This window comes from Vicugna pacos, chromosome 34 (assembly GCF_048564905.1).
Source record: "Vicugna pacos chromosome 34, VicPac4, whole genome shotgun sequence".
NCBI classification, from domain to species: domain Eukaryota; kingdom Metazoa; phylum Chordata; class Mammalia; order Artiodactyla; family Camelidae; genus Vicugna; species Vicugna pacos.
This window is the reverse complement of record NC_133020.1, coordinates 22,121,280-22,141,401: the sequence shown is the minus strand read 5'-3', so window position 1 is coordinate 22,141,401 and position 20,122 is coordinate 22,121,280. Positions and strand designations below refer to the sequence as shown.

Genomic DNA, 20,122 nt, shown 5'->3' with positions numbered 1-20,122 from the left:
TTTGGTAACCATAAATTTGTTTTCTGTCTGTGAGCCTATCTCTGGTCTGTAAATCAGTTCATTTGTATAATTTTTTTTTTAGATTCCACGTGTAAGTGATATATGATATTTGTCTTTCTCTATCTGACTTCACTTAGTATATTAATCTCTACGTTCATCCATGTTGCTGCAAATGGCATTATTTGATTCTATTTCATGACTGAGTAGTGTTCTATTTGTGTGTGTGTGTGTGTGTGTGCGCGCGCACGCCTATACCGCATCTTCTTTAACCAATCATCTGTTGATGGACATTTAAGTTGCTTCCATGCTATTGTAAGCAGTGCTGCTATGAACATTGGGGTGCATATATCTTTTTGAATTAGCATTTTCTATGGATAAATGCCCAGGAGTGGGACTGCTAGATCATATGGTAAGTCTATTTTTAGTTTTTTAAGGAACTTCCATATTGTTCTCCACAGGGGCTGCACCAATTTACATTCCCACCAACAGTGTAGGAGGATTCCTTTTTCTCCACACCCTCTCCAGCATTTATTATTTGTAACTTGATTCTACTCGAGTTAACAACCAGAAAAATCCAAAACATGAAATACCAGAAGATAACTGGCCCAGACTTTTCAAATTGTTATAAAAAGCAAAAAGTCAAGGGGACTACTCCAGATGGAAAGAAATTAAATAACATCCAGGTACAAAGCAGGAAACCTTTATCAGATCCTTGGTCAAAGCAGAACCAACGATGAGAGGTATTTCTGTGATGGGGGAAGAGCGAAGAACTATATATTAGATTAGATAGTATTATGAATATTACGAGTAAATATTAAGTAATATTATGAAACTGTTTTTAATTTTCCTTAGAAGTATTAATGGTATTGTGGTTGCATAGGAGAATTCCTAAAAATAAGAACAATGTAAGCTGAAGTATCTAAGAGTGCAATGTCATGTATGCATGACAAAAAATGATTCAGTTAAGGAAAAATAGTTCATATATGAGTGTGTATACACACATGCGCACGCGCACACACACACACAGTGAAGAAACAAATGTGGCAAAATGGTAACAACTGTTAGTCCTAAATGAGGAGCACGTGGGTGCTCCCTGTACCATTCTTTCAAATTTTCTATATGCCTGCACTGAAATAAAAACTAAATTTTTTTAAAAATTGATATAATCAAATGATTTGTCTACGCAACGTCAAAATAACAGATATATTAGTTCCTCTTCTCTACTGAACAGACTTTTTGATATAATTCAGGAACTTTCTAACCTAAATGACTTGACGTGAAGTGTTTAATCTGCACACTGAAAAGGACCAGAGCTACACAATGAAGTGCAGGCAAGGCACCACGAGGCCAAGGAGGCCCACAGCCTGCACTCTCTGTACCTTGCACTCAGCACTCCAAGGCTGCAAGACCTCTGCTTCTTATGTTTGTCGGCTTCACGTTCCTACTTCGCTATCACATCCTGGTTGTGTACAACCGTTCACGCAGTGGCAAGAAAGCAGCATGTCAACAACCTGGACAGTCAGTCAGAAGAACTAGTCCGTTCGTCCAATGCTGCCATTAACTAACCAAGTAACTCTGGGCAAGATACGTCGTCCACGTTTTCAAGTCTGCATCACTCAGTTGAGGGATGACCACCAAAGTACTTTCCAGCTCTGAGATCTTGGATTCAGTCTTACTTTCTTAACTGAATTACTTTCTTAGTTAAGTTTTCATGAACTATAGATTCATACGCAGTTCTGAGAAATAATACAGAGAAACTCGTATACTTTGCTCAGTTTTCTCCGATGCTAACAGTTTCTAAAACTTATGAAATACCCTAAGATAACTGTCTCGCTCTTCTTAATATTAATATTAGTAATGTTACAGCTGGGATACTGTACTGACATGGATACCATCCACTGATCTTACCCAGATTTCCCCAGTTTTACTTGTAGTAATTTGCATATGAACGTGCAGTCACAACTTTTTATCTCAATCTATAAGATGAGCCATTAAGTACTTGAGGAATCAAATGTAAAATAAGCAAAAAACTGATTGTTCGCTTTTTAAATTATCTTGTACCTACTATTTCAATAATCTACACTTTATTTTCATCATCAAATTCCAGTTGGGATCTCAGAGCAAATGGATGCAAATCTAACACACTTAACACCGCTGCTTCTGCAGCACAACTGCAGCCAACTTGTCAGGAAAACCCCCTTTCATCAACCTAAAAGGATGACTTGTCTTTTCCAACACCGAGTGACTCTTCATGCTCCAGAACTGAGCTGGAGAAAGAAATCAGGCTGTCCTAGACAAAAGGGTTCCATGCAAATAAGAGAAATACCACTCAGTTCTTTGAGAGTAAATGAACAGCAATAAAAAACACTTCTTACACGCTATCAACAAAACATGTAAAAAGCAACTACAAAACCTCTAGAAGAAAACACAGAAGAAATTCCTGGTGATCTTAGATTAGGCAAAGATTTATTTCTTAAATATGATGGAAAAAAGCATGATCCAAAAAAATGAAAAACTGGATAATTTGGACTTACAAAATTTAAAATTTTCTGCTAGCCAAGAGATACTCTTAAAAGAATGAAAGAACAAGCTCTAGAATGGAAGAAAGTTCTTTCTAAGTATATATCTGTTCATAAAGTCAAAGGTGGAAACAACCTAAGTGTCCATCAACAGGCAAATACAGTATAATCATACAACGGGATATTATTACTTAGCTATAAAAAGGAATGAAGTACTGATACTTGCTACAACATGGATGAGCCTTGAAAAATGATGTTAAGTGAAAAAAGCCAGTCACAGAAGACCACATACTGTATGAGCCCACGTATTATGAAAACTTAGAAAGTGGGACCATTAAGAGACCTTATATTAAGAGTCTTTATCCATTAAGAGTGCAATAAAAATTTTCAAATTAAAAAAAAAAAACCTTAGAAAATCAGTATCTCCAGAAACTGAAAATAGACTAGTGGTTGCTCATGGCTGGGGAAGGGGATGGGAGGCAGAGGTGGTGATAGCAAAAAAGATATGGGTTCTTTTTGAGGTCAAAAAAATGTTCTAATTGACTGTGGTGATGGCTGTACCTATCTGTGAATATACTAAAACCCACTAAGTTATACTCTGTAAGTGGGTAAACAGTAATTCATACTGAGATACGAATTCTATCTCAATAAAGCTATTAAAAATTGTATTCGGCAATCACTTTAATGTACATAGGCACTAGACTGATTTTCTTTTTACAACTTATTGACTTCAAAATAAGTAAATATGAGAGATCACACAGATATATCTTTAATTCCTTTCTTACAAATGATTGCCAGTTATAACATCATAATTCAAAAATCTAAAATGAGAAAGTAACTTGATAATAGTTACCATCTGTAGAAATCTGCGTGTGGCAGGTCCTCCTGGGTCATCTGAATCTCAGCATAACCCTGTGGAGTGAGCGAGAAACCCACCAGTGAAGAAGCTGAGGCTCAGGGAGGTCAGGTAGCTTGTCCCATCTTGATAAAGCCTGGACTGCCACCTGTGTTATTCCAGTGAACTCTTATCTCACCTAACATACCTGCAGCTCAAAATGTAAATTTTACCAATTTTTCCCTATTACCAGGGTAAATGGATTGGCTTCAACCTGCTTAAAAACTATCCCCCTAACAATCAAACAGATGTGTGATCCAGGATACGTGAGGCACAACAACTATGAAAGCCATCGCGGAGACAAGTGAAGGAGTCCGGATACAGGTGTTTACCAGATGTCACTACAGAATTACTGTGATTTTTCTTAAATGTGAACATCCTATCATGGTCATACAGGAGATGGTCCCTACTCTTAGGAAGTACACACCAGTTCTTTGCTGGGGAAGTATCAACACGTTGCCAGTTTACTTTCTAATGGTTCAACAAAAAAGAAAACATGAAGCTGATGTGGTAAATGTTAACAACTGATGAATCTAAAGTAAAGGGTATACAAGTTTCCCTATATTTGTCTTTGAACTTCACTGTAGATTTGAACTTTTTTCAAGTATAAAGAAAAAGTAAGATCTGAAGTTTAAAAAATTACTTCATTTTGTGAAAATTGTTACATCAGTGTTTACCCACTTTAGGTGAAATATTCCAAGAAAAAAACAACTTTATAAAACTACACTCCTATCAGATACTAAAAAACAGCTTAGAATAAAACACGTAAAATCTATGAACGAAAACTATGAATACCAACTTACAAATGCAACAAGAATGATGCAATTTGAAAATAACTATTTGGCAACTATGACGTAATGATTGACTCAGGCAAAGAATCATGCAAGGACTAAAATTACTAATGGGTTAAATTCTGAGGAGAAACAGGAGGTTTATATAGCATCTCCCCACCAGGTATGTATTAATTATAAAGGAAAAACAGCAACTTCACAGTGGGGAGATCTGGCAGACAACACCTTAAATTAAGCGATTAAAGTTAACAATAACCATCACCATGGGACCAAGCGACGTCACATGACTCCTGAGGTGATGCACTAAGGACACACCACTGCCAAAACACAGGACCTGAATCTCATCATGAGGGTACATATAACAAACCCAAACAGAGGGACAGTCTCAATTCCAAAACGTCATGAAAGACAAAGACTGAAAAACCACGCTGGGCGAAGTGTGACAATAGAGATCCAACAGCTCAATGCAATGCATGATCCTAGACTGAAAACCTGACCCACAAAAATAATTTCTAAAATAATACTATTTTTAAAATTACAAAAACATACAAGTTATATACATTAGTATTATTAGGTCAGTTGGCAATAGTTGATATATTATGTATTGATCTTACTTTATTAATTTCATTTTGATAATTGTACTACAGTTGTGTAAGAGAATGTTCATGTTTTTAAGGCATAAAAACACTGAAATGTTTAGGAGTAAAGTACCCACAGGGAACAGACTGGTAGTTCTGAGAGGCAGAGGCTGGGGTTGGTGAAATAGATGAAGCGGGTCAAAAGGTACAAACCTCCAGCTATAAAATAAATATGTCCTGGGAATGGGACGTACAGCATGGTGACTACCGTTAATAAGACTGTATTGTGTATGTGAAAACTGCTAAGAGGGTAGATCTTATAAAGTTCTCACGACAAGAAAAAAAATTTTAACTATGTGTGGTGTTAGACTTGTTGCAGTGATCATTTCTTTCAATATACACAAATATGGAATCATTACGTTGTTCACCTGAAACTAATATTAATGTCATACGTCAATGATACCTCAATGTTTAAAAAAGAATAGATAAGCTGATGCATGAGAAACATCAGACAGTGCCTGGAGTACCCACAGTGGGCACCAAATCCATTTAAGCTTCTGTTATGAGATATAAGACAAACACTGCCTATGAAAAAATTGAAAACTTAAGACTTCAGTTATAGAAGGTAATAACAGAAGTCTAACGGAATAAAAACACTAATCCTATCTTGGGGGGGAATCTTTTTGTTCATGGCTGTTATGATAGTAAACAACTAAAAATAACCTCAATGCTCCAGTGAGGATTGGTTAAATAAATCAGAGCATGAATACTCCACAGCTATTAAAGTCATAATGTATGCGATGAAAGGCAGTCTGTGTCATGTAATACTGTTAATCGAGTAAAACACAACTCAGAAGACCATGTAGAAGTATGAGCCTATGTGCATAAAACACTTAATATGTGGACATAAAAAAAAGTGAGGCACTATTAGGCTCTTTGGGGGGAGTACAGGAGGTACACCAATGGGCTGGAAGCTTCCTATTAACCCCTCTAATGCTGGCTCTGTTTCTGCTCCCTCAAATGCAAGATTCTGGTTTGCACTGTGGCTTCTCACTGTGACCTTTTAACTTCTTTCCACAGTAACTCAATAACCCTCATATTTTCTAGGTTACAATCCCAAGAAAGGGAATTTGATTGACCCAGTTCATCTTTTCCTGCAAGATGTGTCAGATTACTAGCCAGGATACAGATTTACTTCACCCAGGAGGAGGGAGAAGCGGTAAAGGGCAGGTAGGCTGGCCAGATAACCTCTGAAAATTTTTTTAGAGCCAGGGGGGAGATAAGACAAACAAATAAACAAAGGAACTACTCCCTCCTGTTGAGCTGTCACTTCCCCAGGCATGGGGAACTGTGATTAGAAAGAATAGCAATGTTAATGCCTGACTATCTTATTTGTACATAAACTCCCATTACAAAAGGATCAGAGTCCCATTAAGTAGTCTTACAGATCATTAAATACTTAACAGAGAGAAACTAAAAACTGAAGTATTCCAAACAACCGATACTTAAGCAAGAGTAAGTCTAAGATTCTAATGATAAAAACGGTACATTTCTTGTCCAGATTTTTATTTTCATTTTACTAACCAGGAAGCTAAAACTGACAATCCTAAGGGTGGGGTCTCCCAAAAACAAAGGGCAACAGAAGACAGAAGAGGACTGTTAGTATTAAAAATCATACAATCTGGAAAAGCTGACTTTTCTTTAAAAAGTGGGGGATGGGTTGTCCTACAACTGACCTCTTCAGTACAGCACTAACATGTAACCGTGTTGGAATTGGTATTTCTTTTTATAACAGTTATGTATTATTCGTGAAAAGTTTTTTTTTTAAGTTCATCCTTTTCTGATACTGTCTTAAGCTCCCGTAGAGCTCTTTTCCTCTGTCACTCCAGGAGAGTAAGTTTTAGCCTCTCCTGCTTCCACTTTCAAACATCCTTCCCTGAAGTCACCTTTGTCCTCTTCAAATCAGCGATTCAGTGGCTCTTTTCAACTGTAACCTTCCTGTACGTCTCTGCACCACTCAGCAATGCAGGCCTGGGAGCTAGAGCCCACCCTGTAACCATGTGCAGGCACTGCCTGGGCACTCAGGGCAGGTCACTGAGCAGCCATACCTGCCAGCATCCTCCAGACCACGTTACAGGACAGCCCACAGTGTTTCTGAAGTCACTGTTAGTGCAGCATTCCATTACTTGCAGCCAAAACCATTCTTACCTGACACCACCTCCTTTATGCACAAGACACTGCTGGTCACCCAGGCCCACTCTTCTTCAGGAACGTCAGTGACCAGTGTCCTTCCTGTTGCCACTGCCTCCAGCATCTCACACCCACTCGACCCTGAGAGTAACGCCCAGCTACCAACACCAGACCTAACCTGAAACACTTAGCACTCAGGACATCCTTAGTCTAAAACTTCAGTGTCTGAAAGAAAAAGAGCAGCACTAGAGAGCCTGACAGCCCAGGCCGGCCGCAGTGTGCCACCTCCTGTCTCTCAAGATCACCTGTCACTAGCCCTCCACAGGAAAGAACTCTAATCCTGCTGCGCAGACTCACCGTGACCCCTCCGAGCCCTGCCTTCTCCTGGAAGCACTTCACTCATAACCCTGCAGCCCCCGAGCGCCGGCAGCGGTCACTGCCACCCAGCCATCCACTCTTTCACCCGCCCAATATCCCCCAATTCCCAGGGCAGCAGGCGAGCAGCAACCGAGGCAGTGAACAGTAACAAGGAGGCAGTAACGGACAGAACGGAAGCGGGCAGGGATGTCAGGTTCTCCTATTCTTTTTATTTCCACTGTTGCTTTAAAGAGCTGCGTATCACAGAAATCCCACTGCTGTTACTGATGATGAAGACGGGCTCCATCACCGGAAGTGATGAAAATCTAGTGTTAATGAGAACATAGGTATCCTCAACGTCGTCAGGACGTCCCCCTCCCCAAACCCAGCATCCTGTAAGGAGGGCTGGGGGCCTGCCTTAACAAGCCCCTGGAACACGGAGAAGTCTCAGAAACCATGTGCGGGATACTAGCCCAAATTATACCGTCCAAGGTGGTGGGGGGACACAAAATTAAATCCCTTAATTACGGCACAAGCGACATTTCTTTAAATCACCTTTCCCCATACAAGAACTCCCGAACACCGATCACAAAAATTGTCCCCCACACCGGAAAGTCTCTGCAAACACAACCTTCCAGGGAAAGAGGGGCGACACGAGGGGGGACGGAGAGCGGTGAGGAAAGATTTGCTAAAGCGCGAGATCTGTTACTGTAACACGTTTTCTGTCAAGCACATCAACCGTCCTCGGTGCCGCGGCTGCTGAAACAGCGAACACAGGGAGGGCTGTCCACCGATGGCAACGCGCCTGGAGGAAACCCTCAGCGACCGCCCGCCGCGCGCCGCCCACGCCCCCGACACAGGCCGCGGCGCGGGCCGCAGGCGGTCAGAGCAGCCCGGCCCGCTCGCGCCCCCGCCTCCCCTCCGTGGGGTCGTCACGGGGCACCCGCCGCAGCGCGCCCGCTGAGGGGGCTGCCCCGACGCCCACCCGCGCAGCCTTCCCGCGCGACCAAGACCGCCCCGCGCGCCGCCAACCGCCCCGCCGCACTCGCCTGAGGAAACGCCGCGCGGAAGCCGTGGACGCCGCTCCAGCACGGGGTCGGCGGGCCCTGAGCGGCCTGCCCGGCCCGCGGGCGCGCACGCACAGCACGCACAGCACGCACACGCGGGGGCGCGCGCGCACGCTGCCCCAGTCCTCGGTCCCGAGGGCCCCCGCGGGGTCGTGAGGGCCCTCCAGTCCCACGCGGCATGAGAGAGGCTCCCCTTCACTCGGCGGCGGCGGCGGCTCCTTTTCCACGGCGCCCAGGACACTCTTCTTCCCCTAAATGACTCCAAGAAAAGAATTAACAAAACGTGTTACCCAGGCCTCCGACGTGCCGATGGCCCGCACACCTGGACACAGCTCTAACTCCCTTCAGCACTACAAACAAAAACACTACAGGTTTGCCTTTAGGACAAGGCATCCCTGTGGGGAGGAGCCCCCGGGCCCGGGGCTCACGGCGTGGAGGCGGCGGCGGGGAGACACCACCACGCCTCCGTCTGCCGTCTGGCCCGAAGTCACTGGGCGAGGCTGGGAGAATCCTGAGCTCAGTACCATAGTCCGACAACTCCTGTCTCAGTCTAAGAACTGGGGAAATAAACCTGCCCAAGTTCTCCAGTATAAACCAGTATTTGTTAAAGGATCCTGTAGAGGAGACATGATAAAAGCATCCAAGGAACAGCGCCCCATGAAACGAAACACGAGGGCAGGGGCACAGCTGCCTGGAAAGTTTCAGCACCAGCCGAGAGGTGAGCCCCAGGCCAGAACGTTCAACCAGCCATTCAAATTCTAAGTATGAACGATGTTCAACTGAAGTGAACAAACAGAAGTGAAGGGAAAACAACACAATTCAAGACCTTCATCTTCCAGGGCTCCTCATAATCTCAAAATACAAAATCTTAGTTTGAAGACCTCAGAGATAGTGAAAATGTCACTTTAGCTACTTTCAAAGTAATGTATTTACTGACAAAATTGCCACAGGAAAGCCAAATTCACACAATCCACAAAGAATTCAGGTATGGATTTACATCTTTTAGTACAAAATTAACTTGTAAGACACAGACCCCAGCATAGTTCATAATCTTGGTCCTAACCAGTGAGGTGGGTGACTTTCTGGATTGGTTATCAGTGTCATGCATTCTGAGAAACATCTGAATGAAATCGTAACACTTTGGACCTAGGAAAACCTAGGAACCACCCCTAGTTCACAATTCCCTTTGTATGGATAGGATACTGAAACCAAGTGATCTGCTTGAGATCACAACTGGCGTTAATGACAGAGGTAGGTCCACAGACCAGGTTCCAGGCTCTCTGCTTGATCCCTTCTGAAAATGTATTCAATCCCATCAACTAGATCTAAGACCATCTAGTTAGGAGGTGAGCTCCTGGGCTCTGTCCACACCCACTTTTTACCTGAACCACCCTATGCACTGGCCATTTTCCAGCACTCTGGCAGTGCTCCTCATTCTTGCCAACAACCCAACACACAAGAATCCAGCAACAACCTCCCCTCCCCCACCCGGCCCCCAAGAAAAGAATCCAGTACTTAGCCTATCCTGATCAAAGGGCAGACAGTCGGTTGTACCGAATGTTGCCAAGTTGTATTTTAGGCTTCCTCACCATGTTCCAGAAAATTAAGCAAGACCGAACTGAACTTCCGTGGTACAGCAAGCCAGATGCTAACATGGGCTGTCCTTCAGAGATGAGAGGTTATTGCCTTTTCTACAACTAACCCTTTGAAGCTTCACATGCAGGCAAAAGAAGATGAAGATGACGACTTTCCTTTCAAGATGCTGCTATAAGCAGAAAAGAATCCAGTGTTCACTTCTGGGGTCTTACACTGACAGAGCAGTCCTCCTTTGAGGGTTTCCAACTGCATCAAGGTCCACCCTTCTGTAATCCACATCCTTTTCCTATGCTTTCCTCCTCAGAGAAGGAACAGATCTTGTATTTTCAGAAGACATTTATCACCTGATATTTTACTTGACAAACTACTAATTTTTAAATCATTTTAAATCCCCAGTCCCCTTCAGTCCTGCTTAAATGCCATCTTTTCAATGAGCCCACACCTAATCACCCTGTTTTAAATTGCAACAACCCCCCCCCAATCTGGCCCTCCCTACTCCTCCAGCCCGTTTTACTTCCTGTCACTCTCTGTCATACTGTACTTACCAATTTGTTTACTGTCTCCTTCCACTAAAAAGAGAGCTGGTATTTTTGCGTTATGTTCACATCTGTACCTCCAGCACCTAGTACACTGCATCTAGCACATAGCACTCGCTCAATAAATACATGCTGAAAGAAACAAATGAAGTAATGAACTGGTCCTGCTGTATGCTCAGCAGAAGTTTTAAAAAAGGATATTCTGTACCCTACATTATTAAGAACCAAAGAACTCTAATGGGGACAGCGTGTATGCTTAGCATGCATGAGGTCCTGGGTTCAATCCCCAGTACCTCCTCTAAGAATAAATAAATCAACCTGATTACCTCCCTCAACACCCCATAAAAAAGAACCCCAAAGAACTCTAGATATGCACTGTGGGACCTAAGCCATTACTTGTAGGTTTAGTTCTTCATTTTATGGATAAATGAAAACTAAAGTAGAAGCAGTGTGATGTAGCAGCAAAAGCACAGAATTTGGTATCAAAGAACCTGAGATCCAGGTGAAAGTCTGCAAGCAACTTAGCCTTTGTAAACTTCCAACTTCCTCATCTGCAAAATTAGGTTAACTCCTACCTCCAGGTGATGGTTAACAATGGCTATGAAAATGAAGTAACATTTGGAAAATGTACGAAGTACTACTATACAAGTGCTTCCCATCATTAGGCTATTTGACCTGCCCAAGGTCACAGAACTAGTTAGTGGCAAAATTAGTACAAGAATTCAAGTTTGCCAACTCCTTCCTGGTCCAGTGCATCTTGTGTCATGAAACTAGCCTTCTGGTTCCCTATTCAAGGCCAACTCAATCCTTCATCTAGTTCAAGTGCTCTTAATCTTTGTATAGTTGGGATCTCTCAAAATTTCATGAAATTGACAGCAAAGTACACGTGTACACCAACACAAAATCTCCTATAGCCCGTCCTAAGTCAATTTTTATTACTTATTTTCATGCTTAATAATTCATGACTAGAGCTCTTGATTAAGAGCTGGATCCAAGGAAACAGCAAGAGTAGAATTCAGGAATCTGATTTAAAGACACTGCCCTCGGATCATCATGTTGATGAGCTGAGTGACTTTACCCAACATACAAGCACAAGGCAGGCAAAGGATTCAGTACTCAAAGCAGGAAGCTCAGGAAAAGAAGCAGACAGGACGATCAGATTCTTTTCATCCTGCTGCTAAGATGCAAACAGGGTGATTCTACATGACCATTTTCAAGTCATCACGGAGGCACGTAGTTTCTTCTCTAGAGAAAATACACACAAAATCTTTTTTTGTTTAATGGCTTTGAACACTACAATGTCTTATTTGTAACAAATAGATGGCAGTGAGAAAGCATTCGTAGATGTTTATGGTAAATTAAAATATTAGTTTTCTGGCATCCTTTTGGGGCAGGCCTTTATAGTCACAGAAATGTACAATAACTGATAAACGTAAAATTGATAATGGCCTTGAATTTGAGCAACCGATGTAGTCTGGTCATTTATTTGGGATCTGGACCCATGAATCTGAAATCTGAGTAAGAAGCCGAAGCTTCGCATTTCCATACATTATGTCGTCAAACATATCCCCATCATTCCAGTATCTGTACAAGGTGCTCTATTAAGCAATTCCAGTCACACGAAATTTTCATGACAGGGTTTCTGCCCACCACCTCACACCCGTCATGATTAACCCCAAACCAGATTACTGAATATGGGTCTATCCTCTCTTACCTTACTTTGGCCAAGTAAGAGACTCCATTCACTGTAAAGAGCACTTGGCTGCAGAAAAATCAGTATTAAACCTTTGAGGAGGGTCAAGTCACCCTTCTTCATTCTCAAATCAGGACAAAACCTAACCAGCCTAACCCACTGGAATGTTAGACAGTTACACAACACTTGATATAAATGAAGTGGTTCTGAATTTGATAATCTTCTGAGGCAAAGGAGGTGAGCCATGAGCTTCTTTGGTAATGCAGTTGCAGGTCAAGCACCTAGTTATATAATTCAGCGTCATTAATCTACTGTTGTCCAGCTACAACTCAATCTCACCTGCAAAATTAAACACCACCTAATCCAGGGCACAAATATACTGTGAGCACATTCGGGAATTTCTAAATATGTTAACAGCTACCAGCTTTTATCTTGAGTGATGGATACATGTTAACAGTTAACAGCTTTTATCTCTGAGTGGTGGGATTACGGGTGATTTAATTCTCTTACCTATATTTTGCCATAATTCTCAAGCTTTATATAATGATTATGTATTGTTTTCAAAACCAGGAATTTTGAACAACTTAAAGCATTATCCACCCACTCAGATTTTTGGTCTGATGATTACAGAATCCCTATTTGGGCGGCAGTAACATACCAGTCCTAAACACATCCTAAAAAACAAGAGTCAAGTATATTGACTTTCTAAAGAAATCCTGTACATTCAAAATTATTAACAACGGTGATTACAAGCAAAAATTTAAAAATCTATGTTTTGGGGACCAGTTCTTTCAGTGGGAAGTCTTGACCTCTTGCAGAATTGCAGCATGAATCCTCCCAGCCCTTCAGCTATCTAAGGGACTGCCTTGCTTTAGATAAACAGAAGCCAAGTCCTTGAGGATTTCTGCTTCCTAAATTTTCTATAAACCCAGGGTAAGGGTAAAATGAGCTCTTTCCCCCAGCTGAAAACTGGTTCCCTAAAAAAGCAGATATCCAACTTCCACCACTTGGTATTATTCACCATTTCTATCTTTTAAAGTTGTAACTTTTAAAGATAAATTAAGATTTTAGAGCCTTTCCAGCTGTCCTAACCAGCACAACCCAGCTTTAGAATTGTTTTTTATTTGCTTCTAAGAAGGCTCTTCCAGTGCATCATAAACTCTAACCAAGGGATTGTTTCTCAAGCAAAATAGGACATAAAACTATTAGACTAAAAACTCATCTAAGCAAAATAAAAATATAGTTATTTATACTTAGAGAATCAAAACTGATAATATTCTCAGTGAGTCCACACTGTCACTGAATGAAATCTGTTAGAAGGCTAAAAATTAAGTTTAAAATTTTAATTTCTGATTACTGAAAATTTGAAGTTAAAATTTTCATTCATCAAATTTTTCAAATGGCATCTTATGTAAGAAAGTTTATACAAGAACTGCAGAGATAAAAATCACTATCATTAGTTACCCATCTACTGAACATCTCCAAATATAAACAGATATGGATAATTATCAAAATATGTACACATTGGATTCCAAATATTCATGTTGCATATACTTCAAATAGCATACACTTTAACAACAAAAAAAGTGTCACTTCCAAGAAATACTGGGGTCAAAAGAAGACAGTCACCTCGAGCAGCTCTGATTTGTCACCTGTAGCAACGATTTTTCATTTCTGTTATACATACAAATTGGACCTCTCAGATCAGGTTACATTTCCTTTAGGAATTAAAGCAGCTAATACTTAGAAACCACACGTTTATTTCTTAGAACACAAGAAGTTATTTATAGATTGCTGTAGATTTCTGTAACAACTTAAGGCAAAATTAATTACCTCTATTTTTCCACCAAAAAAATCTGAATACATGGTATTTGAAAGATGAGTTCTTCCACAGTATTTTTAGACTGGGTCCTTAAGCTCCAAACTTGTAATTCAGCACCACCTCAGTTTTACTACATTGCAGGGAGAAAATGGGGTAGGGGCAAGTTTAGCAGCACCACGACGGCATTGTCACCAGCAACACCTCCCACCACAGCCACCATTTTGAGCCGCAGAATTAAAGTGCTTGGGGTTTTTACCAACTAAGAGAAAACACAGGATTTTCGGAACAGTTGTTAAACAAGCCTTGACTTCTAACATTCCCGAATCTTTCGTCTCTGCGGCCCGGCTTCTGGTCCTCAGTTCAGCGAAACCGTCGCCCCACTCACATTTTCAGTGAAAACCGTGCTCGCTGGAGTCACGTCCCAACTTTGAGCAGCAGCGTGCGGCGCCCGGCCTCCCGCACCCGGAGGCGACCGCATTGTTGCCGCCCGGCCGCCCGCACCCCTCCCGCCGCCGGGCGCGCCTCCCTCGGGCGGCGGGACCCACGCGCTCCGCCCGGCCGGCCCGTCCGCGCCGGGCCCGCACCTTTGTCCGGGGCCGCGGGGACCGGCCGGCGGGCCGCGCGCTCGCCCCGAGGCGGCCGGGGGAGGGGTCGCGGCGCCGGCCCCACAAAGCCGGGCTCGCGGGGTCGGCGCCGCGAGTAACGGCCCAACTTTCCCCGCCGCCCGGGGCCCTCGGCCCGGCCCGCGCGCGACCCCGCGCCCTCGGCCCTCGGAGCCCGGCTCCGGCCCCGCCCGGCCCGCGCACCTCGATCTCGAAGTCCGGCAGGCGGAACGCCGTGCGGAAGAGCGAGCAGAAGTGCGCGATGGCCGGCACTTCCCACCACGAGCGCAGCTCGCCCAGCCCGGCCGCGCCGCCCTCCTCGGGGCGCATCTCCGGCCGCGCCGCCGCCTCCGCGCCCGCCGCCCACCCGCTCCCGCCGCCGCTCCGGCCGAGCTACCGCGGCGGCTGCCCCGGGCCCATCGCGCCGCGGCCCGGCCGCCCAGCCCGCACAATGTCGCCGCGGCCCGCGGGGAACAGATGGGCCGGGGGCGGGCGGGGGCGGGGCCTCGGCACAACAACAACCCCGCCCCCGCCCGCCTGCCCGCCCGCGGGCCGCGCACGGGCGGGGGAGGGGCGCCCGAGGCCCGATGGGAGGGGCTGTGGGGCGAGCACCGCCCCCGCCCCGCCGGCCCCGCCTCCACGTGGCCGGTGGGCGCGCCCCTAAAGGCCGGCGGGCGGCGCTTCGCTGGGCTGCGCGCACGTGGGACGCGGGGCGGGGGCGGCGGCCGCGCGACCCCCGGACCCTGGCGGAGCCCGCGACTCCCGCCCGCGGGCACACGTGAGACGCCCGGCGGCGGCTTCACCCCCGCGCTGCGGCCCGTCCCGCCAGCCCTCCCCGGACCCGGAGACCCGCGCGGGGACCTCGGGGCGCGGGAAGCCGGCCGACGAGCTGCTCCGCTGCCGCACTCGCTGGGACGTCTGGGAGCGCTGCCCACTTGATTCCCGTCGTTTCAGTAACCTGTGTTTACAAGGCAGCCTTAAAAACCCCAAGTCCTTGGGGAAAATGTACGTTTAAGTGTATCCTTTATGAAGCAAAACACTCCGTCCAACACGGCTCCCTCCTACCTTCTCCCCCCGCCGCGGCACAGAAGCAGCTCAGAACTTACGCGGTTCTACTCTTTTGTTACCTGAAACTTGATGGTTTAAAATTCATCCTCAAATTCTACCGTGTTTAATCCTTGGCAAAAATGAGCACGTATCTAGACGACCCCAAAGAGCAGAGGCTGCGTTTTTGTGTTCAGAACGCAGCTCCTACTAAGCGACGTGAGAAACCCTGCCGACACGAGTTAACCACGTGACCCGATCTCGCCGTTCTGGGGACATTCTTCCCGGTCCGGTCTGCCTGCCTTCCCCTCTCCGGTGTCAGGGATCTCGCTTCCCCTCCCGCTGGCTTCTCATCAGTTACAGCCGGGGTCTGCCGTCCCCACCTTTTCCTGTTGGCTGGTCTCTGCGTTCCCTTCCCCTCTGCCGTCCTTACCTTCTTACCTGTCTTCCCAGTGGTCCTGACCACCCGGCCTGCTACCTGCAGCCCCGAGAGCCAGGGAAGCAGAAAGGTGACGCGATCTGGTCACTCTGGCGTGTCTGAGTGAGGGCTTCCCTGTTGTCCTCTTTCCTCCCACGCCACTGCCCAGTCCAGTAAACCAGCCCAGCTGTCCTGGAGCTGGGGTCCTACCTCTCCCTCCGCACCCTTCCCTCTGCCTGGCTTGCCCTGGGCTGAGGTCACTTCTCAGTGTCCCTGGACTGACGCTCTTTTTCTTAGACCTACCTCTTTCCGTCCTTCCCTAACTCTGTCCTGGCCAGCTCTTGCCCAGCCTGAGCCGGTCCTGTCCCACAAGCTCAAGGTCTTCTGTGTCTCTTCTGGCTGAACTGTGGCCTCTGGGTTCCCTGCATTTGGGCTCCAGCTGGGGCCTCCCATTTGCACCCACCCCTGTCTCTGCCTATGTTGGATTTGATACCCTGAATGTTGAACATTTGTCCCACCGTTTCCCTGGGACCTAACAGCCTCAACTCTATTTTCCGGACTAGCTTGGGCCTAGCCTTCTGGGATCTGGATTACTGACCGCTGTATGGCCAAACCAGACACCCGTCTCCTTCCTTCTGCCCGGGATTCCTGGGACCCGTGTCTCCCTCCAGCCTTTTGCAGCCTGGCCCATTCGCTCACCCTCTGATCATCAGGTGTATCGTGTTCCTAAAACACACACTGCTCATACTTTCTTTCTCTGTCTCTCTTGCCTCTTTTCTGCTTATGAGCCAGTGCCATTAAACTCGCATGAACTTGAGGGTGCCGAAAGTAATTCTCTTCCATATTCCCCAAAACCTTCAGTTCCAGATCATCTTCTAATTAAGCCTTTTCCATTAAAAACACACACAAACACAGTAAGTAGCTTGGCTAATCTGTTTTGCTTATTAATCAATGTCGCAAAAAATATCTGTATTTCTCTTTGCAAAATACATAGTAATTTCAGTTACGAGGGGATGTTTATGGATTCCTGGAGGACGATCTGGGGAACTCACCAGCATTTAAAAACCCTGTTTCTCTGGGAAGTACGTTGTAAATTCTAAGTGGTCAGCTAAAATCAGTTAATTTGAATCTCAGAAGGGATGTGCCAAAAGTGTGGCTTCTTCCACAAGCACTGCTAACCAGGACCAGAATTCAGATCTCTGACTGTTCATCCAGTTTTCTCTATTGGGTTACGCTGTTTCTGTCTTCTCAAACCGCCCTTTCCATCTCTTTGCCTAACCACTCCCATGTGGGTGCTCCTTGTTTCAGTCCAGGAATCCAGCTGGAGCCGGGCTGAAGTATAATCAGGAAATTTGGCTCCTTCTCTTAGAAAAGGCTTGAGCTCTCCAGGTTGCATCTGTGAGGAAGGGCTTGAGCTAATGGTCCCTGAGCCCCATGGTTTTCACCTTTAGAGCCAGTTAACGTTCTAAGTGTTAAATTCAATCACGTCACTCACCTGCTCAAAGTTCTATGCCTCTCCCTTGAGCGTGAAAGTCCATTCAACTCTTTTTCAAGACATGCCACAATCTGGCTTCCATCCGCCACCCCCGCCCCCACCTCATCCAACCAGCGACTCCCTCCCTCCTGCCAAACTGGTTCCCTCACCTGCGGGATCTTCTTGCTCCTCCCTGTTGATCATGCCCTTTCAATTGCCTGCAATGACTTAACCTCTCAGATTATGACTGGTTCAAAACCCACTTCCTTCCTAAAGCTTCCCTGAAACACCCTAGCTTAGGGGTATCTCTCCCGGGACTCCTGCTCAAGAAATTACAGTTTGTGTGATTCGCTCATCAACCGCTTCCTTGGGTCATCTTTCTATTATTTATTTTGAAGTGCTACTTAAATCTTTTACTGTAATTGGGGTTGCTTTTCTTCTCAACCAGATTAGACTTTGGGGGATCCTCCCTAATACAAAGCAATTAAATTGTTAATCTGATTATATAATGATGAGGTGAGTGACGGCATAAAACCCTGAGAAATTCAGAACTCCTTTAAATGCCTGGTGGCCGTTTGCTTACCTTCCTTCCTCCCCGTCTGCTTTCTCCCTCCTGGAACTCATTCAATCAGTCTTAAAGGTCATGCCTACAGTCGCATACCTCAGGGAACTGGCTCCAGGGCCCCCGCGGGTAACAAAAGTCACCAAAGACCGTTTTATAAGATGGCCGTCCCTGTACCCGCGATTCCACATTCGCGGGTTTATCCAAGTGCGGATGGATCTATTTGCAGCTTAGCCTTTCTCCTGAGCTCCGTGGACTTTTCCTGAAAATTCTAAGTCCATGCTTCCTGTCACCCTAAACTTAGCGTATGAAAAGGAGGGGGAAACTGCGTTTTCCTCCGCCAGTCACGCACCTTTACTGGGTTTCCTTTAATGGAATAGCTGTGTTCCCAGACTGCCAGTTTGCCGGTGACTCTCCGGTCATCCGGCTGGTGCGCACTATCATCTCGGTTCTGCCTCGGGGAAGTGTTGTAGTCCCCTTCCTTTGATACCTCGGCCTCCCCCTCAAGCCAGGTCCTTTCCTCTCGCCATCTGAGAAGCTTCCCAACCGGTTCTGTTTCCTCCGGTTCCTCCCCGACCAACCAACCCTATGTTGCCCGCCTGGCCCGGTTTATCCCGGTTTGAACTAGAACTCCGCGTTGGTTCTGAGAAGGTGAATTTCACGTTGATGTTTTCTTAAACCCTGTATATCCAAAACACTACAATTTCACCAAATATAACCAGTATAAAAATGTCAATGAGGTATTCTACATTCCATTTTTTCGTACCAGGTGTTTGAAATCCGGTGTGTGTTTTACACCTGAACACTCACCTCCATCTGGACCAGCCACGTCTCAGTGCTGGGTCGGCCCCTGGTGGCTTGGGGACGTTGTATTAGGCAGCACAGGTCTGCAATCACCAAAACGCCCCCTGCTCACCCCGAGTGCTCTGAACCTCTGAATGGCTGGTCCGGGCCTGTCCACGCTGCAGGCAGGCCTCCCTGCCCACTCTGGCTTACTGCAGCCTCTCCCAACCTGCCTCTTCATTGTGTGCTGGACTTCCCGGAGAAAATCCTAGCTCCTCCAAAGGGAACAGCCCACCGGCCGTCCTCCTTAGAGCAGTCTGCAAATAACTGGTCATAAATGACGGTGAAATACATGTATTGTGGATTACTAAGACATTCACAGAGAACGCTAGTTACTCTCAACATCTTTTTGATGATGTAGGTTTTTAAAAATTGAGATACAGTTGATGTCAGGTACACAACATAGTGGTTCACAGTTTTTAAGGCTTATGCTCCGTTTGTAGTTATTACGAAGTATTTGCTACATTGCCTGTGTTGTACAGTATATCCTTAGAGCTCATTGCAACACGCCTTTTTAACCTTAAAGAAGGTAGGATGGAATGCAGTTCTAACTTCTGATGTGTCAGCATGCTGTTGCTATTACTCTGTCACCTGGTTAACCATCTAATTTTAACGATTACTCTTAAGACTGACTTTCTATTTTTCCTTCATTTCTCCTTGATACTGTTTTTTGAGATTGTTTTTCCCAGCCCTGATTTTTCCCTTTTACCGTGTCAGGTTTTTGGTTTCTGAAAATTTCCTTGTAGTATCCAGTTCACGTCACACGCCACCAAGCTTGCGTCACATGCCACCAAGCTGAGTGCTGTGTGATGAAACCACACATTTTCGGTTTAAGGCAGCAACACTGCCCTGGAGCAGAGGGCAGCCCCGCCGTAGACAGCAGAAGGTGAGTTACTGGGAGATTAGATCACACTTCCCTTCCTCGGCCCGGGCGCTTGGCTTCTGTCTCCTCGCTCTGGAGTCGCCCAGCTTCGGCCCCAGCTCTCCTACCAGCTGCCTGGAGCCTGTGGTCCCCACGTTCTGTCCCTCCACCTCCTGGGGGAAGCTTGTCGGTTTCGAACGCCCTGCAGGTTTCAGAAGTGATGCCCCAGTTGGGCGTCGTCCAAAAGTGTGGGCAGGCCACTGGTAGGAGAGG

The 20,122-nt window shown here is 45.7% G+C and overlaps 1 protein-coding gene across 2 annotated transcripts in view; it reads right to left on the bottom strand.

Moving 5' to 3' along the window:
- Nucleotides 1-15,124, bottom strand: part of CECR2 (CECR2 histone acetyl-lysine reader) — a 103,753-nt gene extending 88,629 nt beyond the window's left edge. Inside the window, exon 1 of one of the 2 annotated variants that reach the window (XM_072954701.1) lies at nt 14,851-15,124. In XM_072954701.1, the coding sequence (XP_072810802.1) occupies nt 14,851-14,976 (126 nt within the window). In that variant the 5' untranslated portion in view covers nt 14,977-15,124. Of the gene's footprint in view, nt 1-3,372; nt 3,417-14,850 lie in introns of those variants that run through there. The other variant, XM_072954702.1, reaches the window with a different exon arrangement.
- Between the last annotated feature and the right edge of the window lie 4,998 nt (nt 15,125-20,122).